The sequence below is a fragment of the Sarcophilus harrisii genome, chromosome 4 (genome assembly GCF_902635505.1).
Source record: "Sarcophilus harrisii chromosome 4, mSarHar1.11, whole genome shotgun sequence".
Lineage (NCBI taxonomy): Eukaryota > Metazoa > Chordata > Mammalia > Dasyuromorphia > Dasyuridae > Sarcophilus > Sarcophilus harrisii.
The window spans coordinates 414,053,982-414,072,762 of NC_045429.1; the positions used below are offsets into that span (position 1 = coordinate 414,053,982).

General features: G+C 40.3%; 1 protein-coding gene across 4 annotated transcripts in view; it reads right to left on the reverse strand.

Moving 5' to 3' along the window:
* Window positions 1-18,781, reverse strand: part of KCND3 (potassium voltage-gated channel subfamily D member 3) — a 318,540-nt gene that overhangs the window by 11,787 nt on the left and 287,972 nt on the right. For all 4 annotated transcript variants that reach the window (XM_031967300.1, XM_023503458.2, XM_031967298.1 and 1 more), the window contains exon 3: window positions 15,761-15,923. In XM_031967300.1, the coding sequence (XP_031823160.1) occupies window positions 15,761-15,923 (163 nt within the window). The remainder of the gene's footprint in view (window positions 1-15,760; window positions 15,924-18,781) is intronic.

Genomic DNA, 18,781 nt, shown 5'->3' on the forward strand with positions numbered 1-18,781 from the left:
GAACACTGACTTCTATGATATATGTTACAAAGTCTCTCTAGGTCCTTCTTCCAGAATCTCCCAGCTGAGAATGCCTCCAGCTTCTTATTCATTGAAATTTGCCTTGGCCCTAAGAACTTCTGACCTGGAGGTCTGTCCTCTTTCCCACTGGGCAGGAATGGGAAGGACGCAAGGTACATATTAGCTGCTTTTTTCTTCCTAATAAGCCTTATCAGGGTAACCATGACAGCAGCACAACTAATAAATTAACTCAGGGAGGGAAGGAGACTGGGGGAGAGGGAGGAGAGATGAGAAGAGCTGGAGGAGGGGACCCTAAAGATTGTAAAATAGCCCCTAGTTCAGACTCTGGGTCTCGGCAGGTAACTCCAGGTTCATCAATAGACTCCTTTGTGGTTGTAACCAGGAGGGAAACAACTCCAGGCTCACAGGATCTTCCCAGGGTCATTTTGTTCATGCTTCTGGTTCTAAGGAAGTTTGCAGTTATAGAGGGTTAGGTTAGCGGGGCACTGTGTTACCTTATGTCACTTCTCTTTCTCCAATCTGGCCAAGCTTCTCCTGTTTTTGTTCTTCATAAAAGGCTCTTTATCCATCTCCCATCTCTTTCCCTTGCCCTCTCTTTTTGCCAATCTCTTGGAATCCCTAGTTTTCTTCAAAGCTCACCTCAAACTCAATCTTCTCCATGAAGCTTTCTTGAGTACTTAATATCTTCTCCCTCCCAAATTACTTTGTACATATATGTTATATATTGTTACATATATCTTATAGATATTTTTCAGTTATATGCTCTCTTTAGATACAATGTTATTATTGTTTGCTCTTCATTCTTGATGAAAACCATGACGTCTGAGAGCTGGATTTGAGTGAGGGAGGGCTCTGCAAAATCACCAGCCTCATTTTCTCCTTTGGAACCATCTGGGTCCAGTGGCCAGATATAGATCAGATTATTTATGAACAGGTAAAAAAAAAAAAGGCCGTTCTTTGCCTTAATTTTTCTTCCCTAACCTTGACCACTGAATAGGTGTTGCCTTAGTCAAACTGAGACCTGTTAAAGTCCTTAGCTTAAAAAGGTCAAGGTTTCCCACTGCATCCAGGGCTATTTTCAGATAGAATGTAATTTCCTTGAGGCCAGGGATTATTTCATTTGCTTGACACATAGGAGGTGCTTAATATATACTTGCTTATTTGCTTAATTCAGTCATTTGTTGTGTTCTCCTATTCAGACCCCTCCACTTAGGAACAGTACTCATCCTGAGTTCTATTTGGATGCTTTTTAACTGTTAAAACTTGTTCAGGGATCCAGGGGGTTGGATTATCTAATAGAAGTGCAAGGCATTCTCCGTGATTTGTCCATTAGCCCAAAGGATCTTGCCTTGGCCGCTGTCAGTAAAATAATGATGATCGATTCTAGTAATAATATTCAGGACCATATTGGATACAAGGAATATCTGGGGAATCAAAGAAGGTTTAGGGTGGGCCCAGAGGGACAGGGGAGGAAACTTCAATGGACCTTTGGGGAACAGTTTTCTCATTGAGGTAAATTGGTTAGCAACCCAAAGTAAATAGGGCCAAGGATCACAGTTCCATCTACAAGTAGGTCACAGAACTTTGTTGTGTCTAGACCACACATTGTACCCTAGACCTTGGACATTTATTTCACAAATAATATATCTTGGCAATGTTAGGTTGAGAGAGTGTGGATAGTTTAGCTAAAGCCATCTCTACTTCTCAAAAAATAATGCATATCATGAGTCATGTCAACTCTGTATGCAAAAGATTTGAGCTTAAGGAAATTCTAAAGAGTAGAGTTATAGCAAGTCAGCAAAATAAATTCAGTCACAAAGAACAGTCACAAAGAGAATGAGAGGCAGGGTCAAGGATGTAAGCCAGTGAATGCCTAAGACTAGGTACACAGACTTAAGCAAATGGTTTAGTTTTTCACTGTCTGCTTTCTTCCTCAGCCATCTAAGGAAAATATCTACCAATATCTGCCTAATCTGGGAGCAGTGATGGAAATGGAGGTTATCCTTTTCACCCCCAGGAATTGGTGAGGCTAAAACAGGGACTTCAGTTTGGAGTCACAAATCCTGTTAAACAAGCATAGAAAATTGCATGGCTTTTAAAGGTAGAAAGCACATTGGATTTGGTTCAGATCATAGACTTAGAGCTGAAAGAGACCATGGAAGCCATTTGGACCAACCTGCTTTTCATTTTATAGAAGCCAGAAGATCCTCCAGATAGGAAGGTCAAAGATAGGATTGACATCTTTCCCTTGTACCTGGCTGCTCTGGAGTAAAACAGCACCTCTGGCTTACTTATGATTTATGGGACGTTAGGAAGTCACTTAATCTGTTTGGGCCTCAGTTTACTTGTATAGAAAAAAAGGGGCTCTGACTAGGTCCTTCTAGTTCTTCCACTGTTCCTTCAGATGCTCACCCCAGCTAGAGAGGCCAGAGAAATAGAAGTAGAAACACGGAAGGAAGATAGGGGGAAAATCTATCTGTTCTCTCTCTGCCCAGCTGGCCAAGTTTCCAAAAGTCATTCTCATCCTGACAAGCTCCTTGCTTCAGAAAATCTGCTCCTGTCCTTCTCTCCCCTCCAACTGCATGTTTACATCCAAACAATGTTTTTCCCTCCCCATATGAGAAAGTGGTTTTTATTGCTTTAGGGAAGCTCTGGGTGCTGAGAACTGCATATGGAAATCCAATTGTGTCAAGCTCATTACAGCCTTATATAATTTGATCCTACCACTTAGAGACAGACCTTTATCGTATCTGGGGTCTGTCTTCATTACTTTCTAAAGATGAAAGATTTTTCTTCTCTCCTTTGTGGCATTTCTTTTAATCTTATCTTACCCTGGGCTCTATTAAAGCAATAGATTGTCATATCAAATATACTGTATCGTTTAATCATTTCCAACACAGGATGAAGAGGTTGGCGATATATTTATGGAACAATACCCGGAATATGGAATTCAGTGTGGCTCCTGCTGTGATTTCCCTTGATATAGGCTGGGGAGGGCAAGGATCAGTTATTATTCATCTTTTTATTTTTTCACAGTGCCTATCACAGTGTCTTGAAGTATTCAGTGATTCAATTCAGTGGATATTCATTCAGTGAATATACAGTAAGTCCTGTACAAAGTACCAAGGAAGATACAGAGTTTACTAAAGACATGATTTCTGCCTTCATGAAACTTATAATCTAGTGGGGGCATATGACATATTTACAGACACCATTAATATAAAATGACATGATACATAGATACAAATCCACAAATGAACTCTGATGATTCATGGTGGTATGTGAGTTTACCTTAAGGTAAAAAGTTTACACACCAAGCTGTATAGTCCTAACAATAGATGGAACCTACTTTCTGGGGTCAAGCTTGACTAATAAAAGAGAAGCTCATAATTAGAGAGGCTGGTCGGTCACTCGGTAATGAATTCTTGGGCTATGGCAACTCATGAAATGTGGTCACTTTTGAGTGACCCACTTTCCTCTTCTGTTAAGGTGATGAAAAAGAGGCAAAGAGTGATAAAAATAACAATAGCTAATAAAAACTAGCATTTATATAGCACTTTAAGATTTGCAAAGTACTTTGTAAATATTTTCTAATCTCTTTCTTGCAACAGTCCTAGGAGTTAAGTGTTATTGTTATTCCCATTTTACAGATGAGAAAACTGAGGCAGAGAGAAGGTAAGAAACTTGCTCAGGATCACACAGCAAGTGTTTGAGAATGGATTTGAAGAATTACAAAGGCTTTAAATCACTTAAAAAAAACTAATTTAACTGCTAATATGTCTTCTACATTGAAGAACCTTGACCAATGACCAATGAATATCATACTACTAGAAAAAATGGATCATCTCAATAATAAGGGAAGGGAATTAGCATTTATGAATCATCTACTATGTGTCAGGCACTCTACTAAGTGCTTTAGAAATATTATCTCATTTGATCCATAATGATCTCATTTGATCAGTAATGGTATTTTTGCTAAAAAAAAAAATGAGACCAGAAGACATAAGGAAGATGTGATAAATGAAAGTATGGTTCACAGGTTCTCTTTGGAAAGGTGTTTAGAAAGGATTTGATGGGAGATGGTTTTATAATGTAGCCAGACAGCAAGAAACATAATTTCATGGGATACTGGGTCATGTGCTTACATGAACAAAAGCAAAAAATGACCAGCTGATGGGTCAAGATCTGTTGCAGAAAAAAAGGTGGGGATATTCTTCAAAGGACTCATCATCACCTTCCAAATCAAACTAGCCCATTCTTTGATACTCAGTAATTTCAGTGCAAACACAAGTATTCAAAGCAGTTATTACTCTGTGAAAGGGATACTAGGGATGTCAAGACAACATAATCCCCTGCTTTCGTGGTGCTTATATTCTACTAGGAAGATACAGCACTGACCCATATAAGTAAATTAAGGACAATCTGAGAGATCTTAAATAACTAGGGAACCAGGAAAAGCTTCCCATAGGAAGTGAAATGAGTTGAACTAAACACGAGGAAATGTGAGAAAGCAGAAATAGCAATTTTGGAAAACAAAGACAGAAAAAAACAGCTGCATCAGGCCAAGTATAAACAGGAGAGATCCATGCTGGAAGCAACACAATTTTGAAGGAATTGATTTTGTGAGCTATCTGAAAGGGAAGAAGATGCTTAATGATTGGGGGGGGGGGGGAGCAGAATACCATGGCCGTTATTGCTACCAAAAAAGGCATCAATAACTATTGACTCATATGCTTGCCTTCTCACCTCTACAAAATCTCCATGAGAATAATTCACACGCATTTTTGAGGACGTCCTTGATGAAAATATGAGAAAGGTCTAATAGGCAGGATTTCCCAAATGATATTTGAAAACAGAGCACGTCTTTTACACAATTGATTAAAAGGTACAGAGAATACAACAGCCCACTTTGCTTCCTGTTCGTTGAAAAGTAATTTTGCTGCCAATAAGGCAGCATTCTATACATATTAAGATATACAAGACTCCTTGATAAAAGCAACTGTGGTGATAAATTTTTGATGATCTCCTGATGATTAATATCAGATGAGGTGTAAACAATGGAGATATACTCTCACTAAAAAGATTGGCTATTATCAAGAAGGAAGTAAGAGTCCAAATGGAAGAAAAATTTCCTATAGGGGATGAGGTCCTCCAGATGTTCCTCTTTGCAGATAACATTAGACTAATATTAAATCCTAGAAAGTTGCAGAACTTTCTAAGTGAGGTTCATCACTATTCATAAGTGTTTAGTCTAACTATCCATAAAGGAAAAACCAAATGCATAGTTGTCCCACAGAGTTGGTCCATCATAGCATGGATATTGAGAACTGAATAGGAGGAGAGTGAACTGGATTGCATTTGGGAAGTTGGGCAGTGGTCATCCCAAGTTCCTCTTTGAAATAAAATTCCATTGTTCTTCTACCAGTTTGCTTCTGCTCATGCTACATAGCAGGAAGTTATGAAACAATCCAAGTCATGACTCACCCTATGACAACAGAGAGACATATGGTCAATGAATTCTTCTTTAAATCAGATCCATGATTTCACCGATATAGGGACCTCCTGGTAAATAACTTCCTCTATCAATGAATGTTATGACTTGCCTAGAGTCACCTAGCCAATTTGTATTAAGGCTATGATTTAAACCTAGGCATTTCTGGCTTTCTGTCCAGTATCTCTTACCTCTTGGCACAGTATATTGCAATGATGAAATTAAACACACAAAGTGATGTAAAGGATATGATCAAAAACGTGTGTGATTGGAGATAGTGGATGTATTGACAACAAAAGGTAAACAGCTGGATAGTCCAGGTGCTGTCCTAGCACCCACAGAACATCATGAGATCTAGAGCAGGGGTTCTTAATGAGGGAGTCCACAGATGGATTTCAAGGGGACTGTGAACTTGAATGGGGGAAAAATTAGATCTTTATTTTCACTCACCTTTACTCATGGATTCTTCTGGCGTTTTGGTGAAGTTTATGGACTCCTCAGAATAATATTTTTAAATGTATAGAATGAATTACATAGGATTACAAAGGAAACCAATTATATTGAAAGGGAAAGGAAAAAAGAATAGCACTTAATATGGTCCAGGACTATGCTAAGAACTTTTTACAGCTATTATCTTCATTTGAATCTTACAAAAATCCTGGAGAAGTAAATGCTGTTATTATTCCCTTTTTATCATTGAGGAAACTGAGGCAAATAGAGATTAAGTGCCTTGCAAAGGGCTGAATAACTTATAAGTATCTGTACTTTGAAGTATTTGAACCCAGATTTTCCCCACTATTCTATCTACTCTACCACTTCAAATATAAAATATTATTATCAAAATACTAAAAAAAAAAAAACCTCAGACACAGACCTCAGGTTAAGAACATCTGTTCTAACTGAAATTCAACATTTTCTTTAATTATTTAAAAACATTATTTTGAGAAGAGATCTATAGGGGTCTACACCAGGCAGCAAAAAATATAAAACAAAAAAGAGGTTTTTGGTCTAACACAATTCAGAAGCCCCTCAGTGCACTGGATAGTTCCCTTGTGGAAAATGGGTAGAAAGAAAAAGATCAGAATCAAACAGGAGTGGAAAGCATGAATGATTTGCCATTTGTTTAATTAAAAGAAGTATCCCATCAGTGAGACCAGATACATGAAAGAAGGAATATTGAAATATAAATATACAAACAATTCAAAATTATATCAAGTTCTCTCACTCATAGGATATTACAGATTTTGAATTGGAAGGTCTCTGAGAAGTCATCTAATTCAGGGCTTCTTAAACATTTCTTACTCGTGACCCCTTTGTACCCAAGAAATTTTTAGGTGACCCCAGGTATACAGGTATCTAAACTAGATATACACATTAAGCATTTACTAATAATAAATCATAATTTCATGACTCTCACAATCAGTTATCAGATCACAGTTTAAGTAGCTGGGATCTAATCTACCCCTTTCATTTACTCCTAAAAGATCATGAAGTCACTTTTTTCTCCACCCTTTTCCCAACGGACTACTTGGGTTGTAGTACCAGTGTCAATCACCAGGTGGCTGTCTCCAAGCTCAAGCTGCTCCACCTGGCTCCAGATGCACATGTGGTGACAAGAACCTTGCATCTTAGAGCTGGGCAAACCACTGGGAGCTTTTTAATCTGGGATCTGCGAATTATTCATTCAATCATTCCTTTATTATCATTTTGATAATGCAAGTCCTTTGATCAAGAGAGAGCTTGTCCAGATAGGGAAACAATGAGAGGCAAAGCAAAAAGTTCTCAATTAAATGCCATCTGTGACATCACTCATTTCAACCCCTCGAGTTCCACATTCTCCCTATCTTTGGTGCCTTCAAAATTTGGAAGGTTCAGGGAAAATGTGTCATCTTCACAGTGGAAGACAATCACACAACATGGAATCTGAAGCACAGGAAAATTAAAGAATAGGTTCAAAGTCACACAGACAATAAGAGGCAGAACCAATTTTCAAACCCCGATCCTGTGATTCCAAATCCATCATTCTTTCCATTGTACCACAGTGCCAGTCTCTCTCAGAACCCCTTATAATCATATCTCAGTTGAATCTGCTCTCTCCAAGGCTGTCAGTGCTTAAATTAAATTAAATTAAATCGGATGGCTTTTTCTTAATTCTCATCCTTCTTGACCTCTTTTTGTTGCAATCACACCCCATTAAACCTCCTTCAATCTTTTTCTTGCATATTCTCTATTATTTTGGGGGGACACTGCTCTCTCTTTGTTTTCCTACTACCTAATTACTAACCTCACACTTTTTTGCTGGGACATCCTGGTCTTGCTACCTAACCATGGGTTAACAGATCTTATGCAGGATGGCAATGATGCAAAAAGACTAGTCACAACAAGAAAGCTTCCTGTCTCCTTCCCTTCCCTTATCTCTCCCTTCGGCTGGCTGGGCTACTTAAAACTTTACTGGACTGCTCCACTGCTCACATGGTTGGTGAGAGGGGAGCCATCAATGGTATTCCTTTGGGTAAGATGGAAGAACAAGGGACTTGTCATCAGCACTGCTGCTGCATCTTCAGGTTCTCCAGGCTTTACCAACTGCTCTGCTGATCTCCAGTACTGACATCTGAAGTTCTGAAATAATGTAAGGGCCCTTGGGCCTTCGCATCTGACTCACTGTGGCATTTTGGGGACTTCTGGACTTTTCCATCTGTCCTGCTGCTGAACTTTCTTTTATATACTGTCTCCCCTAATTAGAGTATGAAGTCTTTGAGAAAGACTAATTCGATTTTTCTGTGAGCAGCACAAGCTAAGAACTTTGGCACTTAAAAATGATTCATTTTTATTTATTCATTCACACATTCATTCAACAAAAACCTAATAATAATAATAATTAGTAGTGGTTCACATTTATATGTATTTATTACGTGTCAGGTACTGTGCTAAGACTTTTGCAATTATAATTTCATTTGAACCTCACAATAACCTTGTGAGATAGGTGCTATTATCACCCCCATTTTATAGATGAGGAAACTGAGGCAGAGAGAGTTTTTTTTTAATTGGCTTGCTCAGAGTAAGTGTCTGAGGCCAGATTTCATCTGAGATTTTCGTGATTCCAGGCCCAGAGCTCTGTCTACTGTGCAGCCCAGTTGAATAGAGAAAATGGTTCAGTAAGTCTTTGTGAAATAAATAAATGATGAATGAATGAATGTATTCATCCGTTGGGCCTGGTACTAATGGAGGTCAAGGAATTCAAGCATATTTGGTATAATGGAAAAGATCACTGGACTTGGAATTAGGAGAGGGCTGAAAAGGAAATGTGCAAGGTCTCTTATTCTACCATTATTCCCCTTCATGAATCTGTAAAGCATGAAAGCATCGGGAGCATTCTCTCCAATGATGCAGACTGTAACCAATCCATGCTTTTTTCCTTCTCTGTGATTCCCATCCATGATCTCTTATCAGACGATAACAATAGCTATCATTCTCTTCCTCAGCAACACAATGGATAAAGTGTTGGATCAGGAAAGCCTGAGTTCAAACCAGCCTTGGACCATACTAACTATGTGACACTGGGCATGGCACTTTATGCTGTCTGCCTCAGTTTCCTTATCTGTAAAATGAACTAGAGAAGGAAATGGCAAACCATTCCAATATCTCTGCCAAGAAAACCCCAAACGGAGTCATGAAGAGTCAGAGTGACTGAAATGACAACAACAAAGAAAAAAATGGGTTTAATAACAGTATCTACCTTGAAGGGTTAGTTTGAGCTGTTGTCCAAGGGATTTTGAAATTTTCCTTAAATTGCCTTAATGGGGGGGGGGGATGCTACCAATGGATGATATGGGCTGGTTCCCTTCTCCCTCATCACACAGTCAACTTTGTCCTCATACACTTTGGTGAAGCCTTGATTTTTCTCTCTTCTCTGTGATTCCTTGTACATATAATGTATTGCAGCTTGCTCACCTCAACTATTCACCTTTCTGCTGCTCCTTGAGAAATCCTCCACTTCAGTTTTTATGAGACTGCAGCATTCCATCATCTGTAGCCCTACAACATGGCTTGTCTATGATTATAATAATGATAATTCTTTAATATTCAAACCTAATATCACCTTTTCCATACTAGCATTTAGTCCCATGTTTTTCTTTAAAAATGATTTTTAAGCATAGGAATTAGATTTGGAATTTTATTGGTATAGGCAACTCCCAGGGGATAAAATTGCCTCTACTAATGCAGGCAAACCCCTACTTTGCAGTTTATAGTCTTTGAGACTTGCTGGGAGTCCTGGGAGTTAGTTGACATGTCCAAGGTCACACAAGCAGTATGTCAGAAATAGACTATAAATTCCAGTATTTGTGGTTTGATGCCAGTTCTCTTTTCACTATGCTTGATATGATTTTATCAGAGGAAGTGACATAAAAGAAGGGGCATTATAGTCTCCTTTGATGCTATCTCCCCCCCACTTTGGGACCTTTCTATCTGACTTAAAATTTACACTTCCCCCCCCCCCTTTTCGACTATGTGTTCCTTGAGAGGAGGGACTGCCTAATTTTTCTATTTATAGCCTCAGTTCTTAATGTGGTGCTTTGCTGTGGTAAAAACTTAATAAGTGTTGTTTTTTCAATTCATTCATACATACTGCCTCTCATTTTAAAATCTTTTAAAATGTTAATTTTTTATTATCATGCACTCGATAAACACCATCCAACATAAAAATTTCTATTTATAAAGAAGCATGCAAGAAAGAGGATTACATATTAAACTTGTTTAGTTGTTTTCATTCATATCTGGTTCTTTTTGACTCTGTTTGGGCTTTTCTTGGTAAAGACACTGGAGTGGTCTGTCATTTCCTTCTCCAGCTCATTTATAGAGGAGGAAACTGAGGCAGACAGGGTGAAGTGCCTTGCTCAGTGTTACATAGCTAGGAAGTGTCTGAGGTTAGACTGGAACTCGGGAAGATGAATCTGCCTTCTTAGTTCAGCTGAGGAAAATACAGAGCACAGGCTGACTGGCCTTTACCCTTTCCCAATAGGTGCAGATTTCAGTGGGAGAGGAGGGGGCATGCAGTGTCAGAATGCTGGTGAGTTTTGTCTTTTCGAAAGGAGATGATTGCAGGAAATGCTCATTCCCCTTTGGTGATGATCACTCATTCTGAGTGCTCTAGCTCTCCATCAATCTCACCCTCCATTCTTTAAGTACCTTTTAACAGTTTTGCTTACAGGTGCCCTTTAGTACCTGAATATTTATCTCTCTCATCTGGAGTGGCCAACATAGTTTTCTCCTTGGAAGAATGGAAGGAGAAAGATGAAGAGAGAGTGGGAGGGAGGGATGTAGGAGAAGAGGATGGGGAAAATAGGAAGGGAGTGGAGAAGAGTGGGAGAGAGATTAATAGATGAGGAAGGAAGAGAAGTAGGGAGGGAAAAGGAGAGAGATAAGAAAGGTTAGGGAAGGGAAGAGAGAGAGAGACAGAGAAAGAGAGAGAAAGAGAAGGGGATGAGAGGAAGGAGTAAAGAAGAGAGGGAAGGAGAAAGAGGAAAGGAGAAAGGATGAGAGAGGGGAGAAAGAAAGAGAGAGAGAAAGAGAGAAAAAGAGAGAAAGAGAAATAAGGGAGGGAGAGAGAGAAAAGAGAAGAAAAATATCGAGGGGTTAAGGAAGTGAAAGAAAGAAGGAATTCATTTCCTTTTGGACTCCAAAGCTGGTAGCTTTTAGGCCATAGACATGTAGGTAAGTGCTTATTTTCAGAGCTTCTCTTTCTCTCAGAGGATTGGCTTTGGTTGAGGGCTAACATTTGCTCTACTATCCTTGCTCCAAGAAGTCTTCCCCAGACCTGAGATGCACAGCCTCAGCCACCAAAATCAGATAACTACTTTTTCTCCCTGGCAGAGAGCCCAAGGTGAAAGGGGGTAGGGTTGAACAACCTTGAGGAAAGGCAGCATCAGCCTGAGTGAAAAGCTTGTAAATATTTACTCTGATGTCAGATAGACAAGGAAGGAAGGAGGAAGAGAGGGAGGGAGAGGGGAAGGGAGTCATCTTCATCTGCCAGCATGAGGAAAAAAGACAGAGTTGTCTCTTAACAGACCTGGGATGTACTTTATATAGTAATGGGGAAGTTCCCACTTTCTCACCCATAACCTTTGGAGGATAGTAGGAAACAGATAAGATGCCCCAAGAGGTGAGGAGATGGGACAGGGGAAAAATCTTGAAAATAGTTGGGTTAGGGATACAGCCTTTGTTGCTATTACATAGGCTAAAGGTAAAGCTAGGAGCATGGAAAATGTGGCCAATTATTTCTCTAAATCATTTGCTCAGTTGAAAGCATTTCAGAATGTTGATTCCAGGGAGCACCTAATTGCTGCAAGTACTCTGGTGCTGGGATGGGGGATGGAGATGGGATGGGGTGGGTCCAAAACCAGAGAGAATTCAGGAAAGTGCTCTTCCACTGATTTGACTGGAAACAAGTAAAGCATTAACTAGGAAACAAGTAAAGCCTCAACTAGGGTGAGGCAAATGGAGCATTGTCCCAGGGCACCAAACTTCTTTGCTTTGTATTTAAGCAGAGTTCCTAGCACTATTTTTAGCAGAGGATTTGAAGGGATGACACCTGGAGGCTTGAGGTTTTGCCAGGTTAAGTCCTTTGATCATCCAGTACTATGTTCAGTCCCAGAGTGTCTTGGGAAGTATCGTAATACAACCCTCCAAGCCATGGGCCATGTGAGTAAAGATTTTGCCTGAGAGTTCCATAGTCCTGTTCTTTTAGAGCTCCGAGAACTTTTCTCTAACAGCCTGTAATCTCCCCATAAAATCTAAACCTCAGATTTTCACCAGGAAATGTTGTCATCCTGACACTGGAGTCAACACAAGCTGATCTCATTTTTCAATACCAGCCTGTTCACTGCTTCCTAACTTTGCCAGGATGTACTTTGCTGAGAAAGGATCAATCGCCTCAGTTCCATCCTGCCTACCTCTCTTGCCCTGACCTAGGCTGCCTGGCACCGTTCTGTGGAGTCAGCCAAAACCACGTCTAATTAATTCTTTTCCATTGTGGGCTTTGGGGAGGAACAAACAATCTATCTTTGGAGTATTTAAGCTGCCAAGGAGTAGCCAGCCTCTTTCCCCTCCCTCTCTGTCTCTCTCTGTCTCTCTCTCTCTTTCTCTGTCTCTCTGTCTGTCTCTCTCTCTCTCTCTGTCTCTGTCTCTCTGTCTCCCTCTCTCTCTCTGTCTCTTGTCTCTCTGTCTCTGTCTCTGTCTCTGTCTCTGTCTCTCTCTCTCTCTGAGAGTTTCTACATGAAGAGTGAGTGGTTCTTTGTTCTGTTCACTTTTGGGGACTGGAACTCCCTCCCCTGCCTCCTCTTTCCTTTCCATGAGGAAGATTCTTGTTGCGGTCTCTATAAACAGTCTGTTTCTGCAGTCTTCATTGGGATGTCTTGAAGCATCTTTGCCTTCCACAAGGAAACAGAGTCCTTTCATTCCCATCAAACCCAAGCTTCAGGTCTATTGTTCTGTAGGACTTCAGCTAGGGAACATAATGACAGTTCCAGAGACTGGGATCTAATTGGAGGGGTGACGGGCAGTCATTGTATCAAGGAAGGGTTTGAAGGATTACAGGATAATAAATTAGAGCTATAGTGTATGTTAGGAGATCATTTAGCTCAATCTCCTCCTTTTATAGGTGAGGAAATAGAGGTCAGCAGAGGTTAAATGATCTATTTCAAGGTTACACAGGTAAGAGATGACAGTTTCCCAGGTCTTCTAACTTCATATTCCAGGCTCTTTCCATGGTGCTACTTTAGTATAAGGGAAAGCTTCCTACCCATCAGAGCTCTCCAGAAGTGGAATGGACTACTTCAGGAGACCAGTGAGGTCTTTCTCAATTGATGTATACACATGTAAGCTGGATGGACACCTGTTAGACATCTGTATCTGAGATTTTTGGTCAGCAGGATCAGGGGGCAGCAAACTATAATCTAGTCAGCTTGCCTGTTTTCATATAGTCTGCAAAGTAAGAGTGGTTTTTTACATTTTTATGTAAGATATAAAAACAGGCACCAGGCTAGCTTTGGCCCTCAAGCTATGGTTTGCCAACTTCTGGTCTCTGCGGCTTCTTCTGATCCTAAGATTCTGATGAATGGATAAATGCCAACCTATAAAGCAAGAGTCTGGTGGAATGCTAGAAGGCGCTTCCTCTACAACTTTGAAAATAACTTAGATATAGTTCAGAGGTCATGTTTACCAAATTACACAGGATATTAAACTAACACTAGGGCAGTTGGGTGATACAGTGAATAGGGTACCAGGCTGAGAGTCAGGAAGATTCATCTTTCTGAGTTCAAATCTGTCTTTAGATTCATATTAGCTATATGATCCTGGGCAAGTCACTTAACTATATTTGCTCCCATTTCCTCATCTGTAAAATGAGCTGGAGAAGGAAATAGCAAACCATTGTAGTAACTCTACCAAGAAATGACTAAATGGCTGAACCACAATAATACTAATCCTAATATTAGCGGATAGTCCAATAGGAAGGAATCTGGTTTCTGTGTCAGAGGACCTGGGTCACAGCCCAGCCCAGCCTCTTGGAGTGGTAGTTTTTAGGAAATTAGAATGTGTTGATCCTAATGTCATTAGGTCAACACTGGTTTTTGCAGTCAGAAGCACAGAGTTAGAGAACCAAGAGACCTTAAGAGATCACATAGTGTTGGATCTTCTTATTCTGAAACATTCCTTTGCCAACCCACTCCCTTTCTCCCAGTGGTGAGTTTGTTGCAGGGTCTCCATTTGGGGGATGACTGACTTCTGTTGACCCTGCTTTAGTCCCCACTTGGTTATGCTTCTGACTGTAGACTTTGCTGTTGTGACCCAGCTGCCTTCTCATCCTGGCATTTCCTTTAGTGCCTGGGACTTTCTCACCCTGCAATATGGCTCTGCCATAGTGATCCCTTTCTCCCATTGGCGAGTTCCTTTCTGGGTCTCCATTTTGGAGCTGATAGCTCAGATTGACCACATTTCATTCATGACAGACCATCCTTTATTCCCCTCCTGACTGTGCTTTTGCTTTTATGCTCTTTGAAATTATGCCATCACTTGGGCACTCCTTCCAGCTCCTTTTTAGGTGTTGCTTTTCCCAATCAGAATGTAAACTCCTTGAGGGTAGGACCTTTTTTTGGCTTTTTCTTGTATCCCCAGTGCTTAGCACAGTGCCTGACACAGAATAGCTGCTTAATAAATGTTTAACTTAAATAATTGATTATAATTTAATAAATGATTAATTCTCCAAAGAACCATTTCTCTCTAAAATATCTTGGACAAAAAAATCATTTAGTTTCTACCTGATCAGTCTTTAAACAATACCTTTTTCTGATACAGTCTCAACCTTCATTGTTTCTCATTCTCCCTTCCCTCATTGTAAAAAAAGAGACTCCCGTCCCCAAATGGGTGATATTCAAACATTAAGACAACTGGTAGATTTTTTTCTGGTATATTTTTTTCTCCATGCTATTCTAGCTTGTGTCTGCTATTTGGGTTCCTTCTGAAGAGTTAGGGTCAGACCCATCTCTTATATGGGAGCTTATGTACAAGAGATGATGAAGAATCTGGACCTGGGAAGAGAAGTTCATATTCTTGACCTCACTCTGTCTCCAAAGCTCCTTACTTCTGCTACATCTATCACTTCCATCTATGAGACCCAAAGCTTCTTGAGCCTAGGAAGCATGCCTTAGGTAATCTTTATATCATCTTGTTCCCCTTTTACCCCATTTATTCCATGTAATTCCAGAGGGCAGAACTAGTAGGAATGGGTAGAATCCAAAGAGAGAAGAGTTTGGGTGCAAAATAAATAATGACTGGCCACTGAGGTGAGGCTATTCAGGATCGGATTAGCATTGCCACCTGAAAAAGTTCAGTGATCCCCTATTGGGAATGCAACAGAAAGAATTCAAGTACTAAGTAAGAGGCTGAATATCACACAATAATCATACAACCACCCATGGTCACATACACGGTCAGTATGAGGTAGAGGTCAGCCTCTAATCCTGGTCTTCCTATTCCAAAGCTGGTCTTATTATCTATTCTGCCATGCTGCTCTTATTCATAGATGAAGACACTAAAGGTCAGTGATATTTAAATGATTTATCCACCAAGGCCCAGAGTTAGTAAGTGTAAGAGGTCAGAATCTGAGCTTGGGTCTTCTAATCTCTGAGAATATCTGGCTTACCTTGAGTAATTTGGGCAAGGAAGCCTCCCTTAGAGTGGGTGAGGACTCACCTTCTGTGCTCGTCGCTTGTCAGCTCTCTGATTCTGGTGGTAAATCCGACTGAAGTTGGAGACAATGACAGGAACGGGCAAGGCGATGACCAAGACGCCACTCAGAGAGCAGATGGAACCGAAGATCTTCCCTGCGATGGTCTTGGGCACCATGTCTCCATATCTGGAGATGAGAAAGTGGAATTAAGTCAGTGTGGTCTCTTTGCCCCCTCCATCTTGCTGTTTCCCTTTCCTCCCATTAAGGGCTTGAAGAATAGTCAAGGTTAATATTTTGCAGACATCTTCCTCTAACTATTTTCCCAATGTTGATTCTTCTAATAGGAAGGGAGGAAGCAATGGTCAAAATAAAGGATCTGGGCTACCATGGATTTAATTCATACGCCTTCCTCATGGACTCATGGTCATGGATGATAGTATCATACAATGTTAAAAATTGAAAGGACCTTAGAGGTGATGAGTCCAATCTGGACCCAGTCAGGAATCTTGTCTGACCTCCAATGAGGAGAAACCCACAATCTCTTACAGCAATCAATTAACCAACAAATCCAATCAAAAAGCATTTAGTCCCCATCCTAGTTCCTTTCACAGAGTCTCACAATGTTCCTAGTTCGTTCAATTTACTCAGCATAAATTGAAGAATCTTCATCATCCTCATTGTCCTCCCTCATTCACTCTCCAGATCACCAATGTCTTATCTTAAAATGTGAAGCTCAGAAATGCATATGATATGTCCAAAGGTCTGGCTAGGCTAGGGCAGAATACACTGGGACTACCCCTCCCTTAGTTCTGGACATCCATCAATGCTTTCTTGGCAGCACATTTCACTTCTTATAACAAGTCAAAATCTGCCTCTCTTGCAACTTGTACTGCTGTAGCAGGATAAGAGATGGATTGTGCTCTCAGCCTCTTGTCTCCTGATATTTGCAATCCCAAGAGGCTTTTCTCCATATCTCTTCCTTTCTCTGAGTAATTTTAGTATTCACCAGTTGTGAAATAATAATAAAAAAGATAATAATGGCTACTGTTTCCAGAGTATTTTAGGGTTCCCAAATGCTTTTGAACTTCACAACAATTTTTTGAGTTGGTACTACTGTTATCCCCATTTTACAGATGAGCTAAACTAAGATTAAGGGACTTATCTAGAATCTGAAGTAGGAGCTGAATTCAAGTCTTCTTGTCCTTAAGCTGGGAACTCTATCCACTAAGCTGCCTTCCAGCACATCTATACTAGAAGGAATCTTAGAGAGTGTTGGGGTATAATTCATCCTTTAGGAATCAGATCCAGAGAGGAGAAGTAATTTGCCTAAAAGCACATAGTCAGTTCCTGGCAGAGCTGGCATTAGACCCCAGATGAGCATCTTTCTATTCATCATGCTTCCTTTCTGCCTCATGAAAAATGTTGTTCTGTTAGTAAACCTCTCATATGTTTCTGCTTTTTCTCATCAGTACTATAAGATCCTGTGAAGTAGGTACATTCCCCCATATCCTTTAGGAATCCTCAACCATACTGGTACATTGTGGCTTGAAGTAAAAAGACCTGAGGTCAAATCTTTCCTCCAACTTTAGCTGCAACACCACGGACAAGTCACTCAATCTTTCTCAGCCTTAATTTGCTCATCTGTAAGATGTAGATAATAAAAGTGCCTACCTCCCAGGATTGTTGTGAGGATCAAAAGAAGTAATACGTGTAAAAATACTTTAAAAACCTTCAAGTGTGATATAAATACTAGCAGTTATTTTTGACTGGAGTTGATCTGCCCTTAGGTCTTTCTGAGCTTTCCTGGTGATCATTTTCCTACTTCTATTTGTCTTTGCCAAGATTTGATTTGAGAAAATCTGGGGATCCTGGGGATTCCAGGGTTTGAAGAGGGGACTAGAGATGGACTGGAGTGATGGTTAAGACACGCAGACAGGAGGACAAAGCAAAGATTCTTAGAGGTGAAAATTTATTGTTGCAGAATGGATTGAGGTATATGTCCAAGGGCTCTGCCCAGGAAGCTCCATTTAATGTGCTTTGCAGGGATCAGAAAGAAGTGAATTTCTGGACAAAACATCCAGGGGATGACCTTGGGTCTTAGAGATGCATGAGGTAGAAGATGATATCTTCCCTTATACCCTCTCCTTATTCCCCACTGAGTCATTCTCCTATAGAACAGGAAAAAAGATTCTGGGTCCCACTTTCTATGTGCAGCTTGGCAACCCCCTTCCTGATGTTTAGATTAGTTAGAAATTCACACTTCAGCAATTGCATTGGGGGCCTTAATCTCCTGTCTCTGCTCTCATTACTATCTCCTTTCTAATAAATAAAACTCTGTCCCAGCTGTTAAGTGTTATTTAGCCTTCTCTTTAGGAGATAATTTAAAGGCCTTTGTTAAGCCAAGAGTTCTGAAGCCGCCTTTCTCCAAGGACAGAAACACTTTCTTCCCAGCCCCCCCATCCACTGGGTGCCTAGAAACAGAAGAGATTGAGACAACCATTAATCATGAAATTATCTCTTTAAAATCATATAGCTTATTTCTTCTATGAAGGCTTAAAGCTGCTCGTCCTGAGACACCGTCCTTCCAGGCTCCCAGGTTAGCAACCTCAGCATTATCCTTGTCTCTTTACTCTCTCTCCCCTACATCCTACAGTGGCCAAAACCTGCAGTTTCCTCTTCCACATCTCTCACAATTCAATCCTTTTCTCTATTCCACTGCTACCACCATAGTTCAGGTCCTTTTAATGTCTCCCCTGGATTCTGGCAATGGCTCCCTAAGTGATCTTTCTGCCTTTTCTCTTCTCTCTCCAATCCATTCTTCATACAGCCGACAAAGTGATTTTCTTTAAGTCCATCTCTGACCATATCACTCTACTATTCAATAAACTTCAGTGGCTCCCTATTACTTCTTTGACAAAAAAATCTAAACTCTTCAGTTTGGTTCTTAAAGTCTTTCAACAATCTAGCTCCTATCCCTTTTTCCAGCCTCATTAGACATTACTTCCCACACTACAGTCTAATCAAACTGGTTTCATTATTCCTTA